The sequence below is a fragment of the Lates calcarifer genome, linkage group LG12, assembly GCF_001640805.2.
Source record: "Lates calcarifer isolate ASB-BC8 linkage group LG12, TLL_Latcal_v3, whole genome shotgun sequence".
NCBI lineage: Eukaryota > Metazoa > Chordata > Actinopteri > Centropomidae > Lates > Lates calcarifer.
Window position 1 is genome coordinate 25,774,583 of NC_066844.1, and position 19,915 is coordinate 25,794,497.

The 19,915-nt window shown below is 42.5% G+C and overlaps 2 protein-coding genes across 2 annotated transcripts in view; both read right to left on the bottom strand.

Moving 5' to 3' along the window:
• iars1 (isoleucyl-tRNA synthetase 1) overlaps positions 1-6,087 on the bottom strand; it is an 83,755-nt gene extending 77,668 nt beyond the window's left edge. Inside the window, exon 1 of the mRNA XM_051074496.1 lies at positions 6,084-6,087. The gene's annotated coding sequence lies outside the window, so the exon portion shown is untranslated. The remainder of the gene's footprint in view (positions 1-6,083) is intronic.
• On the bottom strand, positions 998-14,906 carry dusp7 (dual specificity phosphatase 7). Its single transcript, XM_018688176.2, has 3 exons — positions 10,189-14,906; positions 8,212-8,640; positions 998-5,749 (listed from the first exon to the last, which is right to left on the bottom strand). The coding sequence occupies exons 1-3, from the start codon at positions 10,595-10,597 to the stop codon at positions 5,430-5,432; spliced, it is 1,158 nt and encodes a 385-aa protein (XP_018543692.1). The 5' UTR covers positions 10,598-14,906; the 3' UTR covers positions 998-5,429.
• Between the last annotated feature and the right edge of the window lie 5,009 nt (positions 14,907-19,915).

Sequence of the window (19,915 nt, forward strand, 5' to 3'; positions counted from 1 at the left end):
TGCTTTGATCTCTGTTCCAGCCACGTGATTGGTTCGGCGCGGCACGGTTCTCATTATCATCGGCTTTACGTAACCATTAGGCAACCATTGGAGACTCCTGGAAATAGAACAATTTGTTGCTGTTACACTTTGGTTTTCATACAGAATTAAAAAAGAAAAAAGAAAAAGACAGTATAATGTGATAGTGATCAGTGAGGTTTAGAGGTTGCTGTTTGGAAGATTTTGTTACCTCTGGACAAAGCCAGGCTAGCTGTTTCCCCCTGTTTCCAGTCTTTCTGCTGAGCTAAGCTAACTGCAGCATGATATGATACATATTTCAACATAAACTGGGTTAGACTGTGATCAGAGTGGTTTAGGTGGTTTTCTTCTCGTCTTTTATGGTAAACAAACATGTTCCTTCCTTATTGCACACAAACACAGCGGTGTCTGGGAAGGGAAGTGGCAGAGTTTCAGTTTAAGCAATCAGATATGTAGCTGTCAGAAACCTTTGAAACCACAGCAAAGACGCAACAAGACAAAGCCTGTGTGTGTGATTGTGGAAGTCTTAGGCAAAGCAAAACCAAAAACACAAGTATAAAAAAACAGTCACTACAGTCTTGTTGTTCTAGGTTTATGTTCAATGATGTTACCAATGACCTACTATTTAGCATTCATAAGCAGAATATAAAAACTTTGGTTTATAATATACTTTAATGTAATGGTCTTTTTGCCAACCAGTTTTAAGTGCTTGTTTCTTCATATTATGTGCATTTAATATTTTTAAAAGCTAATCAACAAAAGAACCAGCAATTCAAACAAATAAAGCAAACACTTGAAAAAAAAAAATTGTGCAGTGTAGTGCGTTTTTTTTAGCTTTTCCCATTTCCTGTTTCTAGTTCAATCATCTCCCGGCCCTTCAGATTTATCCTAACCCTCAGACTGGGAACCAAAATGACCTGCTGAATCAATCACAACAACAATAACCCGTCAAATGGAGAAGAGAAGAAGAAAACAGGTGTTAAAGAAAAAAATATTTCAATATTTATTTGCGGTATAAACATGTCTTGTGTTGTTTCCATATACTGTACAATACATAGGGTCAATTGTTTTTCCTTCAGTAGACAGAAAGGTGAAACTGCCTCGGTTAACGTGCCCCTTGTTTTTATACACAGACAGATTGCATCTTTTTTTAAAAACTGTTTACAGCACAATACAAAACAGCTATTCAACATGTGTTTGAAGCTGTAACACGATGCAAGATGCATTGTCAAAAAAATCCCTGAAAAATTCCTCACTGAGGTAACATTTTTAAATCATTCACTTTTTCTTTCATTTTGTGTTTTTTTTTCTTACGCCGTTGCCGCCACCTCTCCTCCTCTCCCTCATTCACGTCTTTCCCTCCCGAGCACATTCTTACCAAGATGTAGCTACAAGTTTAAGGACACAGAAACTGCCGTTCCCGTGATCTGGCAAATTTACAAACAGAGAAAAAGACTTGGTTTCTCTTTCATTGTTACAAAGACACAAAACACAAGAAAGCAGCTTGAAATCAACCATATTCTTTTTTTTAAATAGAAAAGCTCCGTACTGAAATATATTTCAATCCTAGGGTGCAAGTGATCAAGTCCTCAACGTTTTTCTTATTGTTAAGTGGGATGTGACTCCAGACAAGGGAAGTCCATTCAAGCATGGTAGTATTATTTTCATCTCTGATGCTATAATAGGAGAGGAACTTTTGCATATAAATTCATAACATATATATACTTAGATATATATTCATATTGAAAGGCCACAGGAATAGCATAGAGCACATTATATCAAAACAAGACGGAAAAAGACCTTGTAATTATTTAAGCCGGGTAGTGTAATTGTCTATCGTGAAACATAACTGGCATGCTGAACCACAGCTCTGGCTGTGTGAAGCAGTGTGTGTCAATGAGGGCCTCTCTCAGGTTGGCAATGGGCACACCGGCCCTACATTTTGGACACCCCAGGTGAAATGTTACTTCAGTCCACAAGCCATAATCGAGCTGGATCTTGTATAATCATACAGAAGATAGATATAGTACAAAAGAAGAAGAATTTAAAAATTTTGAGGTCTTGGATCTACAAAATACTGCAAAAAAGGTGTTTTGATATATTGCAGAGTAACAAAGAGGACCTCGTGTGACCCGTTAACGGTAAAAAGACAGCTCGCCGTCTATTATTACCATGTTCTGATTCAAATAACAGATAACAAATATTTCATTTTTTTTTACACAATGTTTTTTCTAAAGTGAGATACAAAGAGTATTGAACAGTCAGCATTAGAAACAAGTTAGAAAGATTATATAAGGCCAGCTAAAACCAACCCTGTTCAGATTCAACTGCTGTTCCCTCAGAAACCCAGTTCTGTGTTTCTGTTTTGACCCCGTCCACATTTCCACTTTGAAATAAGATTTCTGTAGTTTGCTATAAAACCCTGGGCCTCATGTAAAAACCGCTCGTACAAACAGATCTGTTAAGTCACCTGTGAGTTAATAAGCTGGATTTAGAGCTGACTACAGGCCTGAGGAAGACTTGTAGTTAATTCAAACGTCATAAATTCTTCATGAATTTAAAGTTTAAATATGTTCCCAACTTTACTTTGATGCTCACAACATGAGCTTTTACTGGTTTGAGTATTGGGTAGAAGGATTCACACTGTCTTTGGCAAAATGTTTTTTTTTTTTTTTTGTATCTGACTTCACAACATGTCTGCGATGACAGTGTAGACGACTGTAGTAATAGCTGCACTTCTCTCTATTTTTTGGGTTCCCTCAGCACTACCCACTGCCATGGTTTGGTCTGCTGACTTCCTGCACCGAGCTCTTCACTGTGAACTTCTGCTTTTTATAAACATAGTGACATTTTTGTGAATGAAATGTGCCTGGAAATGGAGTGTAACAGGGGACGCTTTTGGGGTGATGATTATGCTAATGCTCACACCTTCTGAAGGTGCACCTTCTCATGAACAGGTGACAAGTGATTTATGACATGCTTGTGCAGTCTAAAGGGCTTTCTAAATCAAAATGTTCTTGCATGAGACCCAGTGTACCTACAGATGCTGCCATAAGTCTATGTGCTGCAGTGTCGTTCCACTGATCACAAGAAAGCCACATTAAAAAGACAACTGCTGCAGCAGAGGGGAATTTGAACAAGTTTTTGGATTTTTTTCATCAAGTTTTTCTAGGACACTTTCCAAATCATATTTAACGTGTTGTTTAAGTGCTCCTGATGGGGACAGGGTCTCAGAAAACTCCCTGACCACATGCTGTGTGCCACCGTTGTTCAGCAGCAACAGCAGTTAAAAAAACAGTCCTCATCGCTCGTCTTCCAACCTGGTAAAGCGCGATCCAACCCGTGGTTATGTCTACTGTTAGAGAGCATACAGTACCACAGCATGCTCAGGTATACAAAATAATATGGATCTGTTTCCTATTTGCTCTATAATATATATATATATATATATATATATATATCCATTTGTGTTTAATATATCTTTCATATAATATACCCAAGGCTTAAGGGTGAATCAACTCAGACAAAATTTTCTTTGAAGAAATGGGTGATCCCTTTGCAGAAAGACCTTCTCTCCAATGCAGTTAAGGGACGTGAAGCTATTATGTAGCTAAGTGCAGTCTGTAGCTGAGGCCAGTCCCAGTCCACATCACCATGATCCCAACACAGAGAGACCAAGTTACAAGTCCTGGACTCTCTTTTTGGCATCTATGTGGGTCCTGAAGGGAACCTGAGATAGGTCGACAAATCGAACGAGTTCCTCTTGGGCAAAAAGAAGTTTGCAAAGTAGGTGAGTGTTGAGGCACTTCTTTGCCCAAAGTTGCTAAAGTAAGCTGCCCAAAAAGTTGCTCAGAAATGTTGACACTACCTTAGTATCCCTAACCTCTCATTCAAGCCTTAAAGTACAAAAGTCAGAGCTGTCGGAAAAAAACAGTTTGGCAAAACATACCAGAGACAATGTGCTGTGACGAAATAATCCGAGGAAGTCAAGAGTTTAGTTTCTAACTGAAATTAAACGAATGACTGAAATAATCAAAACAACTTAGGCAACTGAATGAACAGTCATATGGGGAAGGAAGTAGGGACAGGGAACTTGAATTCGAAAACAGTTGGCCAATGTTCTTCTGTAGTATCTTTACCCGTACCCAACCACATTTCAACTGACAACTCTGAACCCTGCGCTTCGTCTTACCCACTGCCTGCCTCAGCCTCTAACCCGACTCTGAACCCTGAACCCTGTCCGTCCTTTGCTCAGGGCCCAGTTCCTGCTCCCTCCCCACCGTACGCTGCAGCTGTCGGGACTCATCGCGGCCTGGGACTGGCTTCTCCTCTCTCCCCTCCTCTTCTCTGAATGTCTCTTTATCTGCCTGCTTCCAGCACCGGCTTCAAGTGCCAACAAGTCAATGGCTACACCACTGTGCAAACTGCATTAGGTCATTACAAACCTAAAAGAAAAACGAAACTATAAAAAAAAGAAGACAACTAAGAATATCACAACAACGCTCCTTTGTAGGCATCGCCACACCCATTCTCCTTCTTTAGTTTTACAATCTCTTAAGCCATTATTGGATTGGATTACTTTGTTTTTGGACAAAGATAAGATTTCTATGCGTATATATTTATATAAGGTATAGATTTGTGCGTAAATGTACACAAAAATATACAAAAATGCATATAGACATACTGAATTTGTTAAGGACTGCCCATACATTTTCTGCTATGTACGTTAACATACATACGGTACATACAGTACAAACATACATACTTTGTTTGTGTGTGTGTGTGTGTGTGTTAATTCCTTGGTTTTTAAAAACTCTACATTCAGTAGAGTGAGATTTCCTACGAGTAAATCCCAGATTCTCCACTTGGCACCAGTCAGCTCAGCTCGAGAGCCGAGACAGAAAGACAGAGAGGATGCTGTCGTGTCACGAATCGAGCGCTGCGTAGATTTTTTTCCCCCCGTGCTCCTATCTTTGTATGAAGCTGTCAGTCCTGCTGCGACCTTCTCTCAGTTTCTCAGTCAGGTAAGTCTCCTCCTCCTCTCCTCTTTGTTGCAGGGGAAGTCGATCGGAGCTCTTCCTCCAAATTCAGTCAACTCTGAGGAGGCTCGCCACCGTAAAACCCGTCCATCAGTTCCCCGCTCTGGGTTTTAAAAAATTAAAATTAAAAAACAAAAAAACTCCCCTTCCCCTTTAACGTGGCATCTGTGACCTCCCCTGTCCCTTCAACGCTGCTCTGTGGCCAGGCTCTCAGACAAGATGAGCCTCGGGAGGCTAAAACATTCATTAAAACTGGCTGCTCTCCTCCAGTGCAGCCGCTTGTTACCATGGTAACAACACCGCCTTGACACCCCTCCCTCCGCAAAAAATAAAGGGGGACGGTCACCCCCCCAACTCTCCCGCCTCTGATTTTCATGTGGACTCCAGCGTGTCCAGTTGAAACACATTGTGATTGGTCGGGGTGGTGAAGAAGAGCTGTTCGTGGTGCGTCGGCGAGGTCGAGTGGTTGTCGCAGGGGCTGTTCAGGCCCAGCGTCCGCTCAAAGTCCAGGAGCTGGCCCATGAAGTTGAAGTTGGGGGAAATGTTCGACTTTTTCCGCTTGACAAAGTCGTAGGCGTCGTTGAGCGACAGGTTGAGCTTCTGCATCAGGTAGGCCACGGTGACGGTCACCGAGCGGCTGATCCCGGCCAGGCAGTGCACCAGGATGCCGCACTTTTTCGAGCGTGCCTCGTCTGAGGAGCAAAGGGAGGGAGAGCATGAGAAACGTGACTAAACCTAAACCTTCAAATTATTAATGAGTCTGAAAATTTTCTAAAACGTGAATTTTTCCTAATCAGCATTTTCATCTATATTAACATAGGGACATAGTGTAAAACAAATCATGTAAAGAAAGGTTCGTATCTAGCTCTAAATGAAGGAATCTCTGTCTGTCTGTCTGTTAATTTTCTTGACATCTGCTCATCCAATCGACTTCAAACTTTGTACAAATATTGCTGAGGACCAATGGACGTGCAGTGTGGACTGTGAAGTGTTTTGGATGAGTGGTTCTCAGAGAGCTTCAAACACATGTTGCCTGACATGAAGAAAAAGGTGCAATTGAACCACGAGGGGAATGCACCTGCACAGTTTGCACAAACACAACAGGAGTGTATCGCTTGCTCTCGCTGGTTGAAATGTAAAGACTATTTTCAGAGCAGGTTAAGCTACTCTTTACTGTCAGTATTAAGAGTTCAATCGTTTAACGTACAGTTCGGAAATCATCACAGTATCTTCCAAATATCAATGAATCACAAGATGGCAAATATGTAAAACTGTCATTGTTTGTTACATAAAACCAAACTCTTCATCCAAAACATCAGTGTGTGTGTAACATTTTTAGTGAAACACTTGTTAAACATTATTAATTTAAGCTACAGAAACTTTGCAGTGAGTCAGAACATTATTGATCATTGGTGGAATCCAAACAATTATAGTCGATTCATCGATTGCCCAACTACTGAGTGACTTTTTTTTCACCAGTCATTTCATCACGACGTAATTCCACAGAAAGTTCACGAAGACTGACACTGAATTAACTTGATTTATTGAATAACACGAGCACACTCCAACGCTAAATATGAAAAAGGAAAAATGTGATCTTTCTCTCAAAAAGAAAAAAAATCATACTATTACACGTGCAAACCAGGACAACCTTTCTCAATGACAGCACAAAGCCGTGTTTCATTCTGCTTTCTAGCCCTCAGTCTGTACAAAATCCTGAATAAAAAAACACCTTGCATTATTAACAGGCTACATCCATCCACCTTCTATCAGTTTCGAGCTCTTGCACTTGCATCACTACAGGCCATTAGGGCGAGAGTTAAGTGCTTCTTTCCTTTCTTTCCTCCTGCTCGGTCTCTCCCTTTCATCCTCTCCTTTATCTCGCTCTGCCTCTCCTCGCTCTCTCCGCCTGCGTCTCTTGTTGTAGGATTGGGGTCAGTTGGCTCATGAGCTCAGGCTGCCGAGCGGATGCCAAATTAAATTTATATGTGATGTGTTCTCGCTTTCCACAATAAAAAAAGGGGCCAAAAATCCTCATCAGGAGGCTAAAACCCAACTGTACAAGACTCCAAAGTCAAATAAGTAACCAGTGGTTAATCTGCAGTGAACTGATCTTCAGACTGTGCAGCATTACATCACGTTACTCGTGCTTTAAATAACACATAATAACGCAAGATCCCTCCATTTGTCGGGTTGTTAAAATACCAGAGTATACAAAAGCCCTACGTCTCTACCTTCTCAGACACAATAAAAACATGCTCCAACAATAACTTCAGATATTTAAGGAATCTATGGTTTACAACAGTACAATGTAAGGTCACATCTGGGTCTCCTTTTCAGCCAGAGCTTCTCTCCTTGACCCATAATTACCCTGCTGTTACCAAAAAGATCTGATGTAATTCCTGCACATTACAGCCCGCCAGACAGCTCCATTTAACATCAGCATGACCCAAATCTGCCACGACCTCTGGCTCTGGCATATGTCACACTTCCTCCCACCTAAGTAGAAACATTACTCAAAAAAAAAGAACGAAAAGAAAGTCAGGGGTCTGGACAATCTCAGACGAACATAAAGGCTTCAGCACTGACTCATCAGAGAGGGAACTCACTCATTCTCAAGGAGTTAAGTCAGAAGGAATGATGGGAATGATGGGAATGATGGGAAATACTGAAAATGGGAAGAGATGATGCACTGGAACGGGAAAGCAGCTTCAACAGGGATGAAATCCATGTGGCTTCGGTTTGACCTCACTCTTAAAAAATCCATCTCCATGTTTTATTCAAGACTTTGCTTTATATTGTGCGACTGTAAATTCATGTTTTATCAGTGGGAGCAGAATGACAGACAAAGTGTGGCTATTCCACAAAATCTTTTAATGATTTAGAATTAAAATCTTGGAGAATGGTGAATACTGGAGGGTGGACATATCGATTAATCGATGAGTTGATTGACAGAAAATTAATTGGCAACGACTTGGATAATAAAAATTCACCTGTGAACGTGAATATTTGCTGCTTTTCTTGGTTTTGGACTGAACAAAGGGTCTTAACATGTTTAAAACATAGAGTTTTTATAGACAGAATGATTATTGATCAACTTATCAGCAGATGAACTGATCAAACATTAACTCGAGCTCTCTCCTCTTTTACTCACCAATGAATGAAATGGCCTCGGGGAAAAACTGCGAGAGGTTCTGGCTCCAGTGATCGGAGATGGGGATCTGTTTGTACTTGAAGTCGCCTTCGTGTTCGAACATGTTGGGCAGGTTGGGCGTCACGTTGAGGATGTACTTGATGTTGTACTTGCTGAGCACATCCAGGTTGGTGGAGTCTTTGGCACAGCCCAGGTAAAGGTACGGCAGGATCTGGACGGGGAACGCCGGCTGGTTGTTGGGGAGGGGGCTGCCCTCGGACTCTGTGGCGCTGCCCGGCTCGCGGTCAGACTCCCCGTCGGAGCAGTCGGAGCTGATGCGGAGACCTCCCAGACCCAGGACGGAGGCCGGCGGGGAGCTGCTGGGACAGGAGCAGTCCAGATTGGTCTCACAGTGCTCGGGGTACTCCGACTGGAACTTGTTGAAGCCCCCTGGAGGACGAGGACACGACCAGGAAGCGTCAATTTGGGAAATGTAAAGAAAATAAACTCAGTGGGTGGTAGAAAAAAATTCCCTGTACATAAACACCCACAGGCAGAACACTGTGTGTGTGTGTGTGTGTGTGGCAAAATATGCAGTTCAACATTTACAAAATGGCAGCTGGATGTCAGGTCTACATGATACACGAGGTGGATCAAGAACCTGAACAAGAAATCATTGGATTTTTGAGCCAGAATGAATAAATGAAAAAGATAAATAATATTCAGAGTAAAACATACTCTAAAAAAACACAACCATGGTGGTAAATAATGAGCAAAAAACGTTTTAAAATAGAAACATCCATTAAACACACATTTGACTACAGTTAATTAATTGTCTACAGGTATTAGAGGCAGAGCAGTGGTCAGGTAAAGGTGTAGTGGAGACCAAATGAGATCACCACCTGTTGAGTTAAATAAATAAATCATATCACATCATCGTGATATGGGTTCAGAGTTATCACTAAAAGACTGTAATGAAAATGTTAGTTCATTCACAGCTTCTTCAGATCCTAACACTAATGTGACAGGTAACGTGATGTTTCAGTCATTGTGAATAAGCAGCAGAGGCCGGACAGATGTGCTCCATTGAGAAAAGCTGGGCCCCGGGGAGCAGGACACTGAGCTCCGCTGCAGCACCGCTCTGCTCTCTGGACTTTTTGTGAATGGCAGCTTCAGACTGTGACACCGCTCCAACATTTCCCTGACAGTCTGTAAATCACATACAGCCCTGTCCTCTAACGCTGCCGTGTGCTACCTGTGTTTTCTGCCTTTAAAGCGGCGACACCTTTTTTTGTTTTCATGCAGCAGGTTTATTCAGAGCGTCGTCGTCTCCTCGCTTCCCTGTTCATTCATGAAAAAAACCCGCTTGTCTTTTCCTGAAGGAACACACAACATGGCGGGGCCATTTCTGCAGCATTTAATTGAAAACATATTTGACCCAGCTCTGTAATCAGAGACACAGGACACCGGGGGGTCCTAATCGATAATCATTCACATTAATTCAACGAAGAAAGATCAGAAAAAATAAATCAAGTTTTTTCTTTAACGACGGCGACACGATAACGAAACTGTCAGACATCAAAGTTGATGATGAAGTCCTCCACTGTATCTGTCAGAATAACTCTGATCAGAACAACAGCATTTACTCTAATAAACAAAGCGACGCTGCCTCATTATGATACAGAAATAATAAATAACACACTTTGTTCTGGAGACGAGAACAGCTGGATTCACCTGAATATGAATGTTTTGTTATGTAAGAGGAGATTCTACTGAAGTAATAAAGCAGCCAGGATGTCAGGTGTTCAGTCCCAGGCAGCAAACATCTGGAGATAAAACCCAGTAATGAATCCAGATGTATTGTGTAGTTTCAGCAGTAAGTGTGTGGAGAGTAAGTCTGTGTCCTGTAACTGGGACAGTCTCAGGCGATCAGAACAGTGTGAGTTTATTTTATGAATTAAATGAACTACAACACACGCAGACGGTGTCTTCTCTTACCCTCCAGATAGAAAGCCTTGCACCCGTCGTCCCGCAGCTTCTGCAGGAGCAGTCCCAGCACGGAGCTCCCCAGCCCGGACTCCTGCCGCTCCGAGGTCGCCTCGTCGTACAGAACCACCACGTCCGTCTTGCACCGCTTCACAAATTTCTCCTTGTCCTCGTTGTTGGGGATGATGGAGCGGATGGGGAGGTTGCCCTTCTTCAGCCTGCGGAGCATGAGGCCCGGGATGGCCAGGTTGATGGCCGACTCGATGTGCGAGGACTCGTACAGCTCATGGGGTCTGCAGTCCAGCAGCAGCAGAGAGCTGGCCCCGGACTCCAGCTCCTCCTGCAGCCACTCCACGCTCTTACTCGACATCATCATCATAGTCACGATCACAGAGCCTCTCCACAGATGATTAATTTTCATCAGGGAAACGTTAATCCGCCTGTCCCCTGCTGCGACATGAAGAACACCACAACGGAATAGAAGGAAAAGAAGCAGAAAAATCACGGCGCTAAACTTCCCTTCCCGCGGCCACCACCACCACCACCGCCGCCGCCGCCGCTGCTCCTGCTGCTGCTGCTGTTCCTGCCGCGGGCGCGCACACACACGCACCCAACACACACTTCCTCACACATCCAACACGCGCGCACCGATGCCCCTCTGCTTGGAGCAGGAAACTTGAACATGCAGAGGTTTCTCTCCCTCCTTCCTTCAGTCCGAGAGAAGAAGTGGAGCTTTCATTCCAGTCCATCGACGTCCATTTGGCGAGCCCCGCTCCAACTTTGAGGCGTCCGCAGACCCACAAAATGGCCCGGAGAAGCCTCGTTAGTGTCTCGGGATGACTGCGCCGGATGAGGTGCTGCTGCTAAAGCCCATGATTATTGTTATTATTTGACATGCTGGCCCGTGCAGCGCCTCTGGTTTGTCATTTCCACTGGATGCGTTAAAGAGGCTCTGCGGGCTTGTCACCGAGGAGGGAGGAGCGGAGAGATTTAAAGGCGCAGAGCTGCTACAGATTCACAGGAACTCTCCGTGTTCTCATCACATACCGTCCATTCATTGACAATCTTTACAGCACAGACTGACTTTGAATCATAAATCTGACCTGGGAGGGTTAAATCCGCAAATAAACTACAGGATTTCATTTCTCTGCCGCAGCGGTAGAATGTAACTAAGTACATGTACTCAGGTACTCACTGTACTCAGGTACAAGCTTCAGCTTCTTGTACTTTACTATTTTCTAGACTTGGGCACACAAGCATAAGAAAAACTTACAGATATGATGCTTGTTATTAATCCAACAACGATTAATCCATTTGTAGAAAAATATTATTTGTAGAACGAATGTCGAGTATTTCACTGCTCCAGCTTCTAAAATGTGAGGATTTGCTTCTTTTTCTTTTTATTATTTGACTAATTGAATCTATTTTTGAACCATTTTGCTCTGAACAAAACTCTGAATCAGATGAATTAATGCAGCGTGCATGAGTAACAGTGGTGTGTCTGTATCAAGTACTTTTAATACTCTTAAGTACATTTTCCTGATTGTACTTCAACAGATCAGGCTGCTGTGCTGAATCATGGAGGTGCATCACGTCAGCTGATGTGTTGTGGCCTTCATGTTTACTGAATACTGTCGCTGCACAACTCCACAGTAATCAATTACTGGACACATTCCTAACTGAAAATTGTTTTTTGCGAGTAACCAGACAGAACTAATCTGGTGATAAAATCACAGACGAATCCAGACACATCTCTGAAGTGTGATGTTTCGGTCACGCAGCAAAAACCTGAGAGTTTTCTTCTTCCTCCTGTTTTTTTTTCTGCAGTTTGTCTCATAACACAACAGCTGCTGCATCACACTGTGTATTTTAAGAAGTTTTGTTGGAATTCTCAATGCAGAGCTGTGTAAACTCTAAACATGAAATATTTAGGGAGAAGCAGTTTAGGTGGTGTCCCTGCGAGCTGCAGAAGAAAAGGTTTCTGTAGAGGCCTGTGAAATAACACATCCAGTTCAGATACAGCTGCAACTACTGATGCTGTCCCATCAACAAGTATTTTTTGGACTAATCAATCATTTGTTTAATGAATAAATGTTGAAAAACAGTGAAAATATACGTCACAAGTTCCCAGATCCTGAGCTGGTGTCTTTACATCGTTGTTTGACCAGCTGTAAACCCAAAGATATTCTATGTTTACAAGGATATAAAACAGAAAGAACAGTTACTTCTTGCATTTATCCATGATTTTAATCAGGAATGATGAGCAGCAGCAGCAGTTCCTGGGGTCTGTTTTAAATGATTCATAGATTGTCCCTCACCAGACAAGTGACATTTATGTTCTGTGGAGTCGGAGCCGTTCATTAATGATGACAGTAAACACTGTTTTTCTCTTCACATTAAAGCGGGTGTCATGGACACCAGACTCACGTATCACGCCACGATGTTACATGGGATCTTTTTCTATTCGTACTGGCTCAGTGGCGGCGGCGGCGGCGGCGTACCTGCCGCTCCACACAACCCATCACTGGGTCATCGCTACGTTTCACCATGAATGACCTAATAAGGCATCAGCAGGTTGTGACAGAGGCAGAGAGGGGGAAAAGAGGAGTGTTTGATTTCCTCACAGCTGCAGAGAGGAGGAGTGGGGGATGCACCAGCTGCAGACAATGGCTCTTTATCCCCCCCAGCGACTTACACACAAACACACACACTCACACGCTCACTAACAAAACGCAGACACACACATGCGCACGCATACACACAAGTGCACAAACAGACACACACAAACTTTAGGCCTCTTGTGTTTCAACTCCCTTCATGGACAACAACAGGCTCTCTGAGAGAGTGTGTAGCCGCTCTGTGTGTTTGTGTTTGTCTACAAACTGCTCTCCAGTAGTAAACAAAACTATCATCACTTATTTTAAAACTCTGACGACTGAGGAGTGTAGCTCTACCAGTTAGTTTTTATAAAAAGGCACCAACAGACGGAGCGATAGCAGCGTCTTTGTCCTGTAAATTCTGGGGTTTGACAGATTGTGTGATGAATGCATGGTGAATCAGAGCCCTTCAGTATACCAGTAAAACCGATTCAAGCAGACACATTTCATCCACTGACATTATTCATCTGCAGCACTCTCATGTTTCAAAAATGTACCAAAACAATGAACAAGCGTCGCTGCTGGAAGAGCTGTGCATCGAAAACTCCGTGAGAGGACGAGACCGTGAAGCTGACCGGAGGAAAGACGACAACGTGACACAAAGACTTTAAAAGCTGAAGCTGGTTTTTGAAGAAGCAGCGTTATACTGGTGCCTCAGTGGCACAACAGAAACACTAACATCATCTCCATCAGAGGTCACGTCCACCATTTTTACTTATTTATTGAGACTCAAAAACTCCCGGAAACGTAAGAAAACAATCATCACATTTTGATTCGGATCAGATCTGAGCTCCATCCCTGAGTGTCCCTGACTGAACGAATAAATATTCATCGTCTTTAACTTGTGTTTCTTCATAAATGTCGGCGGTGCAGAGCAGGATGAGTTACACAACAAAAGCAGAATAAGACAAATAAGCTTATGATTAGGAGATTAGGATGTATTCACCACTATCTGAGCGACAAGAGACATGAGCTCATCCTCAGCTTTACCCGCCATTGTGAGCCTACTTGCTCATACATGAATCAACGGCCTTTAATCTGAAATTTTGGAAAGCACAGAGCCTCTCATCATATTTCCTGTATCACAATACGTCTATAGACTGTTTTCAAAATGTCAGGTTTTAAGAAAACTGCCCTCCTCCATACTCCGCTGCTCTGAGGTGTTTTAATCAGCTTTATTGTTCTTATATTGAAATGAAATATGAAGCGCGGCCACACAGAAATAACGACTGTGCAGTGGAATCTATTCAAACAGAAAAGCAATATATGAATCTGCCATCCTTCACTGGTGGAAAAAAAACCTCCTGCCAGATGGAAGAGCCCTTAATTCCACCTTAAATCTATACTCCAGAATGGTAATGTAATTTTCTGAAGCGGGGTGTTGAGATGAGCCCAGAGTCCCATTTGTAAATCCAGACCTGAGAGCGAGCTCCCCCGCCTTTATGAAGTGCTGTTTCTCTGAATGAAAAGCCACATACCAAAAATATTACGCAGCTCCATGCAGAACCTAAAAACACGAGATAAATCTTATAATGGGAAGATTTTTTGGGAGGTGGAGAGAAGTTTTTGTCTCTCAGGACGAAGTCTGCTGTTCTACTACACTGTAAGTGAAGTGAAAATCCGTCCTGAAAATCACCTCATGCATCACCTGAAGTTTCTCAGACTGTCAGCTCGACTGTGTCCTGAACTTAAAGTCAAACTGAAACTGAAATTACAGTTTTTGTTGAGAAATCTGTGAATATAAAGTGTTTTTTCACTCGTGCACTTATTTAGTTAAAGTCATAATTACCAAATAAAGTTTTAGGTTTATTTATTTGTGATAGTGTGATAGTGCCCTCTGTGTTAGTGACGACTATGTGGTAATTTAATATCTGTGTGAACGGGCGCCAAAAACAGGAAAATAGCAAATTGAGACACAGTGAACGTGACCATAACTAAACCCCTGAAGGACAGACGGCTAATGATCGCTAGACGAGCTGAAGTCATGATGTGAATCATCTGTTCCTTCAGCAATCTCTCATTTAGCATTTATTTCATCCGTTTTTATGAAAAAACAAAGGGATCATCCTCAAGATTTCTTCCTATATTGTAGAAACAAATTGCAAACTGGCTGTTAGAAGTTAAAACCTTCGATTTTAGCATCTGAAATGTTTGTATCAGTGTTCGTAGGCTGCACAGAGCTGTGACGTGCTCCGATCAGAAGAATCTAACAGTACATCTCCCTGCAGCAAATACACATAATAACTGCAGTATTGTTGTAATTTATATTTCCCTACACAAAAAAGCGAGGAGAATTCAAATTTCCGTTCAGCTTGATGAATATCTGTGCACTTCCGACAGTGAATAGGAGGATTATCTGATCTTTGTGGACTCGTCCGGGCTTTCTTTCCTATGAAAAGCATTAAATTGATGATTTCTGAACCAGAAGATCTGCCCATATCCCTGGAAAATCACCCTGGGTTGAATCCAGTATTCAGAAAAAGTCTCCCATTCATTGTCAGTGGAACAGCTCCAAACCTTTTTTTTTCTCCCCAGATTAAAATGTTCTCGTTTCAGGCCTCTGCAGAGATTTAAACTTCATGTTCACAAGACTGAACTTTACTCGCTCAGGAAGACATTTGTAGCTCAGACTCATCCTGATTAGACAGGATTTGCTGTGCTTCACCTTGATAAAATAATTAAATAACTTTTATCTCCTGCCCTGTCTTTTATTATCCAAATATGTTTCACTCTCAGCACGATGACAGTGTAAACTCTTCCAGAAGAAAACTGGGGAAAATACCAACTTGGCTCTAAGCTGCTTCTTGTTTCAGTGTTTCTATCTGAGGTCTCTTTAAGGCAGACTGTGGTTTAAACCCACTCACCTCAGTGATGGAGTGAGGTGTCCACCCCTCTCCCACGCTAACGCTGGCATTTCCTCTGCTGTTTCCTTTGCCCCCAAACATGCAGGTCGACAACTCGTTAAAAAAAAAAAACCAGGCCTGGAAAATGTATTAAGCGACTCTGCCTGCTTCTGTTCGGCTGCTCTGTGATTTGTATCTGCTGAATAATCAGACGTGTGCAGACACTCAGACTGAGTTAATGGTTACTGGTAAAATTATCACTATTATTGAGGTTTTCAGGAGGAAATTTCAGCCTAGGTTCAGTCCAGTGACTGATTTAAATCATCATTTTCTGTCTTTACAAAGGTTCAAGAAGCAAGAGGTGACAACAGAACTGAAACAACAATCTAAATTATTATGTTATCACACTTATATTTCTGCGGTGAGGTTTTAGACGATGCAAAAATTAAAAAATGTGACCGAGCATTTCGCAGGTGTATGTAGCTACCTGTCCTGAACATCCAGAGCCAGCTAACACGCTGGACAAATGTCATAAAATAACCGAACGCTGTCTCAAAGACAGCTGCTCAAACATCTGGGATGAGATCATCGGGTGAACTGGTGGAGCGCACAAGTAAAAAGTGAGCCAGTGTTGATGCTGATGTCTTTGGGTGGAAGTGTGCGAGCGCCGGCTGCGATGAATTTTTTAGGGATCTCAGAGAAGGTCCAGGTGTGGAGGTGTGTGTTTAAGTTGTTTATAGAGTGTGTGTCTGTTGTAGAGCAGTGAACGCATGCTTACGCTGTGAATCCTGAGCCACAGAGATGTTTCTCAACTGAACTCATTATTCAGGACCAGAAAAAGACAGAAAGAGATGGCGAGATGTAGAGGCCGACTGTGAGAGACAGATGGAGAACGGATTGGAAGAGGAGCTGACTGAGTGACGATGATGAACATTGGTTTATACTGATGGACATCTGGATGAAATCTCCTCGCTCTAGCAGTAATCAATGATTAATGACTGTGGGTTTTTTTCTGAGGGACTTTGTGTGAAGTTTACCGACGGCCTTACACTTCACAGCGGTCACAGGGAGGAGGTCACGGGTCGACGGTCGGCCCTGACGAAGCACAGGACTCAGACAATGGAGACCAGGTTCTGAGTCGTGTATGTTGCTGCTGTACTAAAGCACTCGTTAAAACTACGTCAAATCTGAAAAGATTGTGGTTTGAGAAGAGCTCAGAGCTAAATGAAGTTAGAGGTTGGAAGCTTAGTGGTGGAGACGACATCAAATCATCAGAGTGATGTTTTTGCAGAACAAAACATTAAAGTGTCTTAAACGTTTGTTGATCACAGCTTCTTTTCTGCAACAATCCAAAAACAAATGGAAAAATTCAACTAGCTTTTTGTTAGGTGAACCAGGGCGATGCTAACCGAGAGCAACACTACGAACACCTTCCTGAAAAGACGGAATCTATAGCTGTGGTAATTTTTCCGTAGGTCTTATCACGTGCTTTGAGTCACCTCAGACTGTGTTTGCTGAGGTAAATTAGTTGTAGGTGTATCATTGTTGAGAGACAAAGTTATCACAGGGCGGTAAGTGATCAGGAACTGGGAAAGTACCTCTTTGATTTAGGGTCCGTCAAAGAGTTAAAGGTAGAAATCTGTCCTAAAACGAAGTCACCCAACCTGTCCTTAACATCACTGAGCTGCGGGATCAGCTCCAGGAAACACATTCAGCTGGTTTTGATCACAGTCCAAGTGAGTGTTTAATAAATCACTGAGCCGACGTGACAAAAGCAGCATTAATTCTGTGCCACTCATTATATTTGATTGTTAAATCTTTTTTTAAAACCACCTGTACTCTACACCCCGCCCACTGTATCTAACAACCTGCAGAGCAAACACACTGTTCCTATGTAGGCAAGATTGTAAAAGCACCAAGGTGAGTCATCGTGTGTTAACTCAGTCCTCACCTCGCTCTCTCACACACTCACACACACCTTCAGCCTCACCCCATTATATCACTATGACAGCTGAGAGGCCGGGCCGTAAAGACAGATGGTCAAAGGTGGACGAATAACTCGAACGATCTGTCGGATCTCCTCCAGAGTTTCACTTTCCTGCGCAGGAGGTGACTCGCATCAACACATTAATCCACCAGGTTAAGGTTTATACACAGTGAAACATCTGACTGTCAGACTGTATGTGAACGTGACAAATCATTTGTTGTGTTTGGTTACAGCTACAGGACTCGTCTAATGAGCATTTATTTGTGGAACTAAGATAAACATATATGTAGCAGGTCACAAAGAGTGAAAGGTCCTGAAGTCTTATGGTTTGAGAGGTAATAATGAACGTTCCTGATTTATATGCAAAAATTCTGTCCTGAAAATGTCAGAAAATAGTTACAAATACTCGTCATAATTTCCCAGAGTCCACGTCTTCAGATTGCTTGTTTTGCTCAGTCAACAGCTAAATCACAAACAGCCGATCACATCCGACAAAGCAAATCCTCACAGCTGAGAAGGTGGAACTAATGAATGTTCGACAGACTATTGGAAAACAGACTTCAGTGATTAATCAAAGTTAATTAATTTTCTGTTGATTGACAATTTACCAACTCATCGTTTCAGCTTCAGTCACTTTAAAGTTGTTGCTCCTTGAGAGATCTTATTACAACCACAGCACGGTAAGACGATAGCGTTGTATCTTCACAGTGTAAATCCACAGAAATGGTGTTTTGAAGGTGAATTCTCATTTTTCTGAGACTAAAGATCTTTAAATGTGACATATGTAAAAAATCCCTTCATTACTTTAAGAAGTAATGAAGGGATTTAGTGCGGTATTTGTCTCCTGTAAATTATATCAGCTGATCACACAGCCACACATCTGAAATCTTTTCCTCTTCCCTGCAGTTTTCATGACATAGCTGTGGCATTGTTACGCAAGCCTTATAAAAGTTTTACCCCAGAAATGAGCTCGGTTCAGCTGCAGCTCTGTGTTATATTTCTGGTTAAAGTCCGCCTTAAATATCGTGGGCATGTGTCAGAGTGGTCGACCTTTAGAGAGGCAGGTGAGGTTAAGGTGAGGCGAGGCTTTGAGAAGCGGGCAGGTGTTCTCGAGTTATCACCCGGTTTGTTTTATGGGTTGGGCGTTGTAAAGTAGGTCATCAGTTTTCACATTTACACACCTTGAAGTGTGTAGGAGCTGGTTTTATTTGTGTTACCTGAGCATGTGTGCTGACCTTGGAGGATTTAAGTTGTACCGCTGAACTAAAGTTTCATGTTCTGCTGTGAGGACTTTTTCTCAGAATTGAAGTGGTACTAACTATATATTTAGTAAAACCAAATTATAGATGTGTATAGAATGAAAATCTTTGCCGAGACGGATGTGAACAAAGTGAAGTTTTTGCCCACTGAGATGAATCCAGAGATCTGCTGCTGATAAGAGGGCAGCTGGAATTGCTTTTTAGACAAAGTGCGGCTTCAGGCTAGTTGGTCAACGAGATTAAAAACCTTTTTTTGTTGTATCGTCTTACAACCGAGGGGGGAGAAGAAAAAAAAGAAAGAAACCTCACTCCCTCCATCCATTCACTCCCATTGGGATCGAATGGAAAAGATGGTTTTGGAGCAGAAGCTCGAAGCGTGGGCTGGAGGAGCAGAGCGCCAAACCTCAGCCACTGCCGACAAGCACGGCTCAGTCTCAGAGGGGGAGGGAGTGGGAGGCGATGAGGAGTGGGGGGAGGGGGTGAGGGGTGAAGCAGGAAATGAGGCACAGGGGAGTTTTGCCAAAATCCAGCAGTGGTCAGAGAGGACATGACGGGACGGAGGCTCAAACACGTTTCTCCTCATTTAAACTTTTCTGTGACAAAACTATAAAGACTTCAGTGAAGTCGTGCACCTGTACTCTGTCACTAGTCCAGGTTTGTAAACTCAGAGATGGATTTCCCCAACATCCACATGCATAACATTCAAACAGGTGGTGGATAATAAAATAATGTAAACACCATGTCAAGGTTTCTCCCAAGAAATGGTTCAGTAGACTTGAACAGAATAAAACTTCTTACTCCTTTGCTGTATTATTCCTCATCCACATTCCCTGTCACACCTTCAGAAGCAGCAACTGATCTTTAATTATTTGAGGTATCAGGTCATTCATCACCACATTTTAGCATTTAGTCAGTTTGGGATCTTCTGGTCTAAACAACAGCCACATTCTGAATAAAGTGACTTTAGTTTTTGAAGTAGCATCTCTGCTCTTA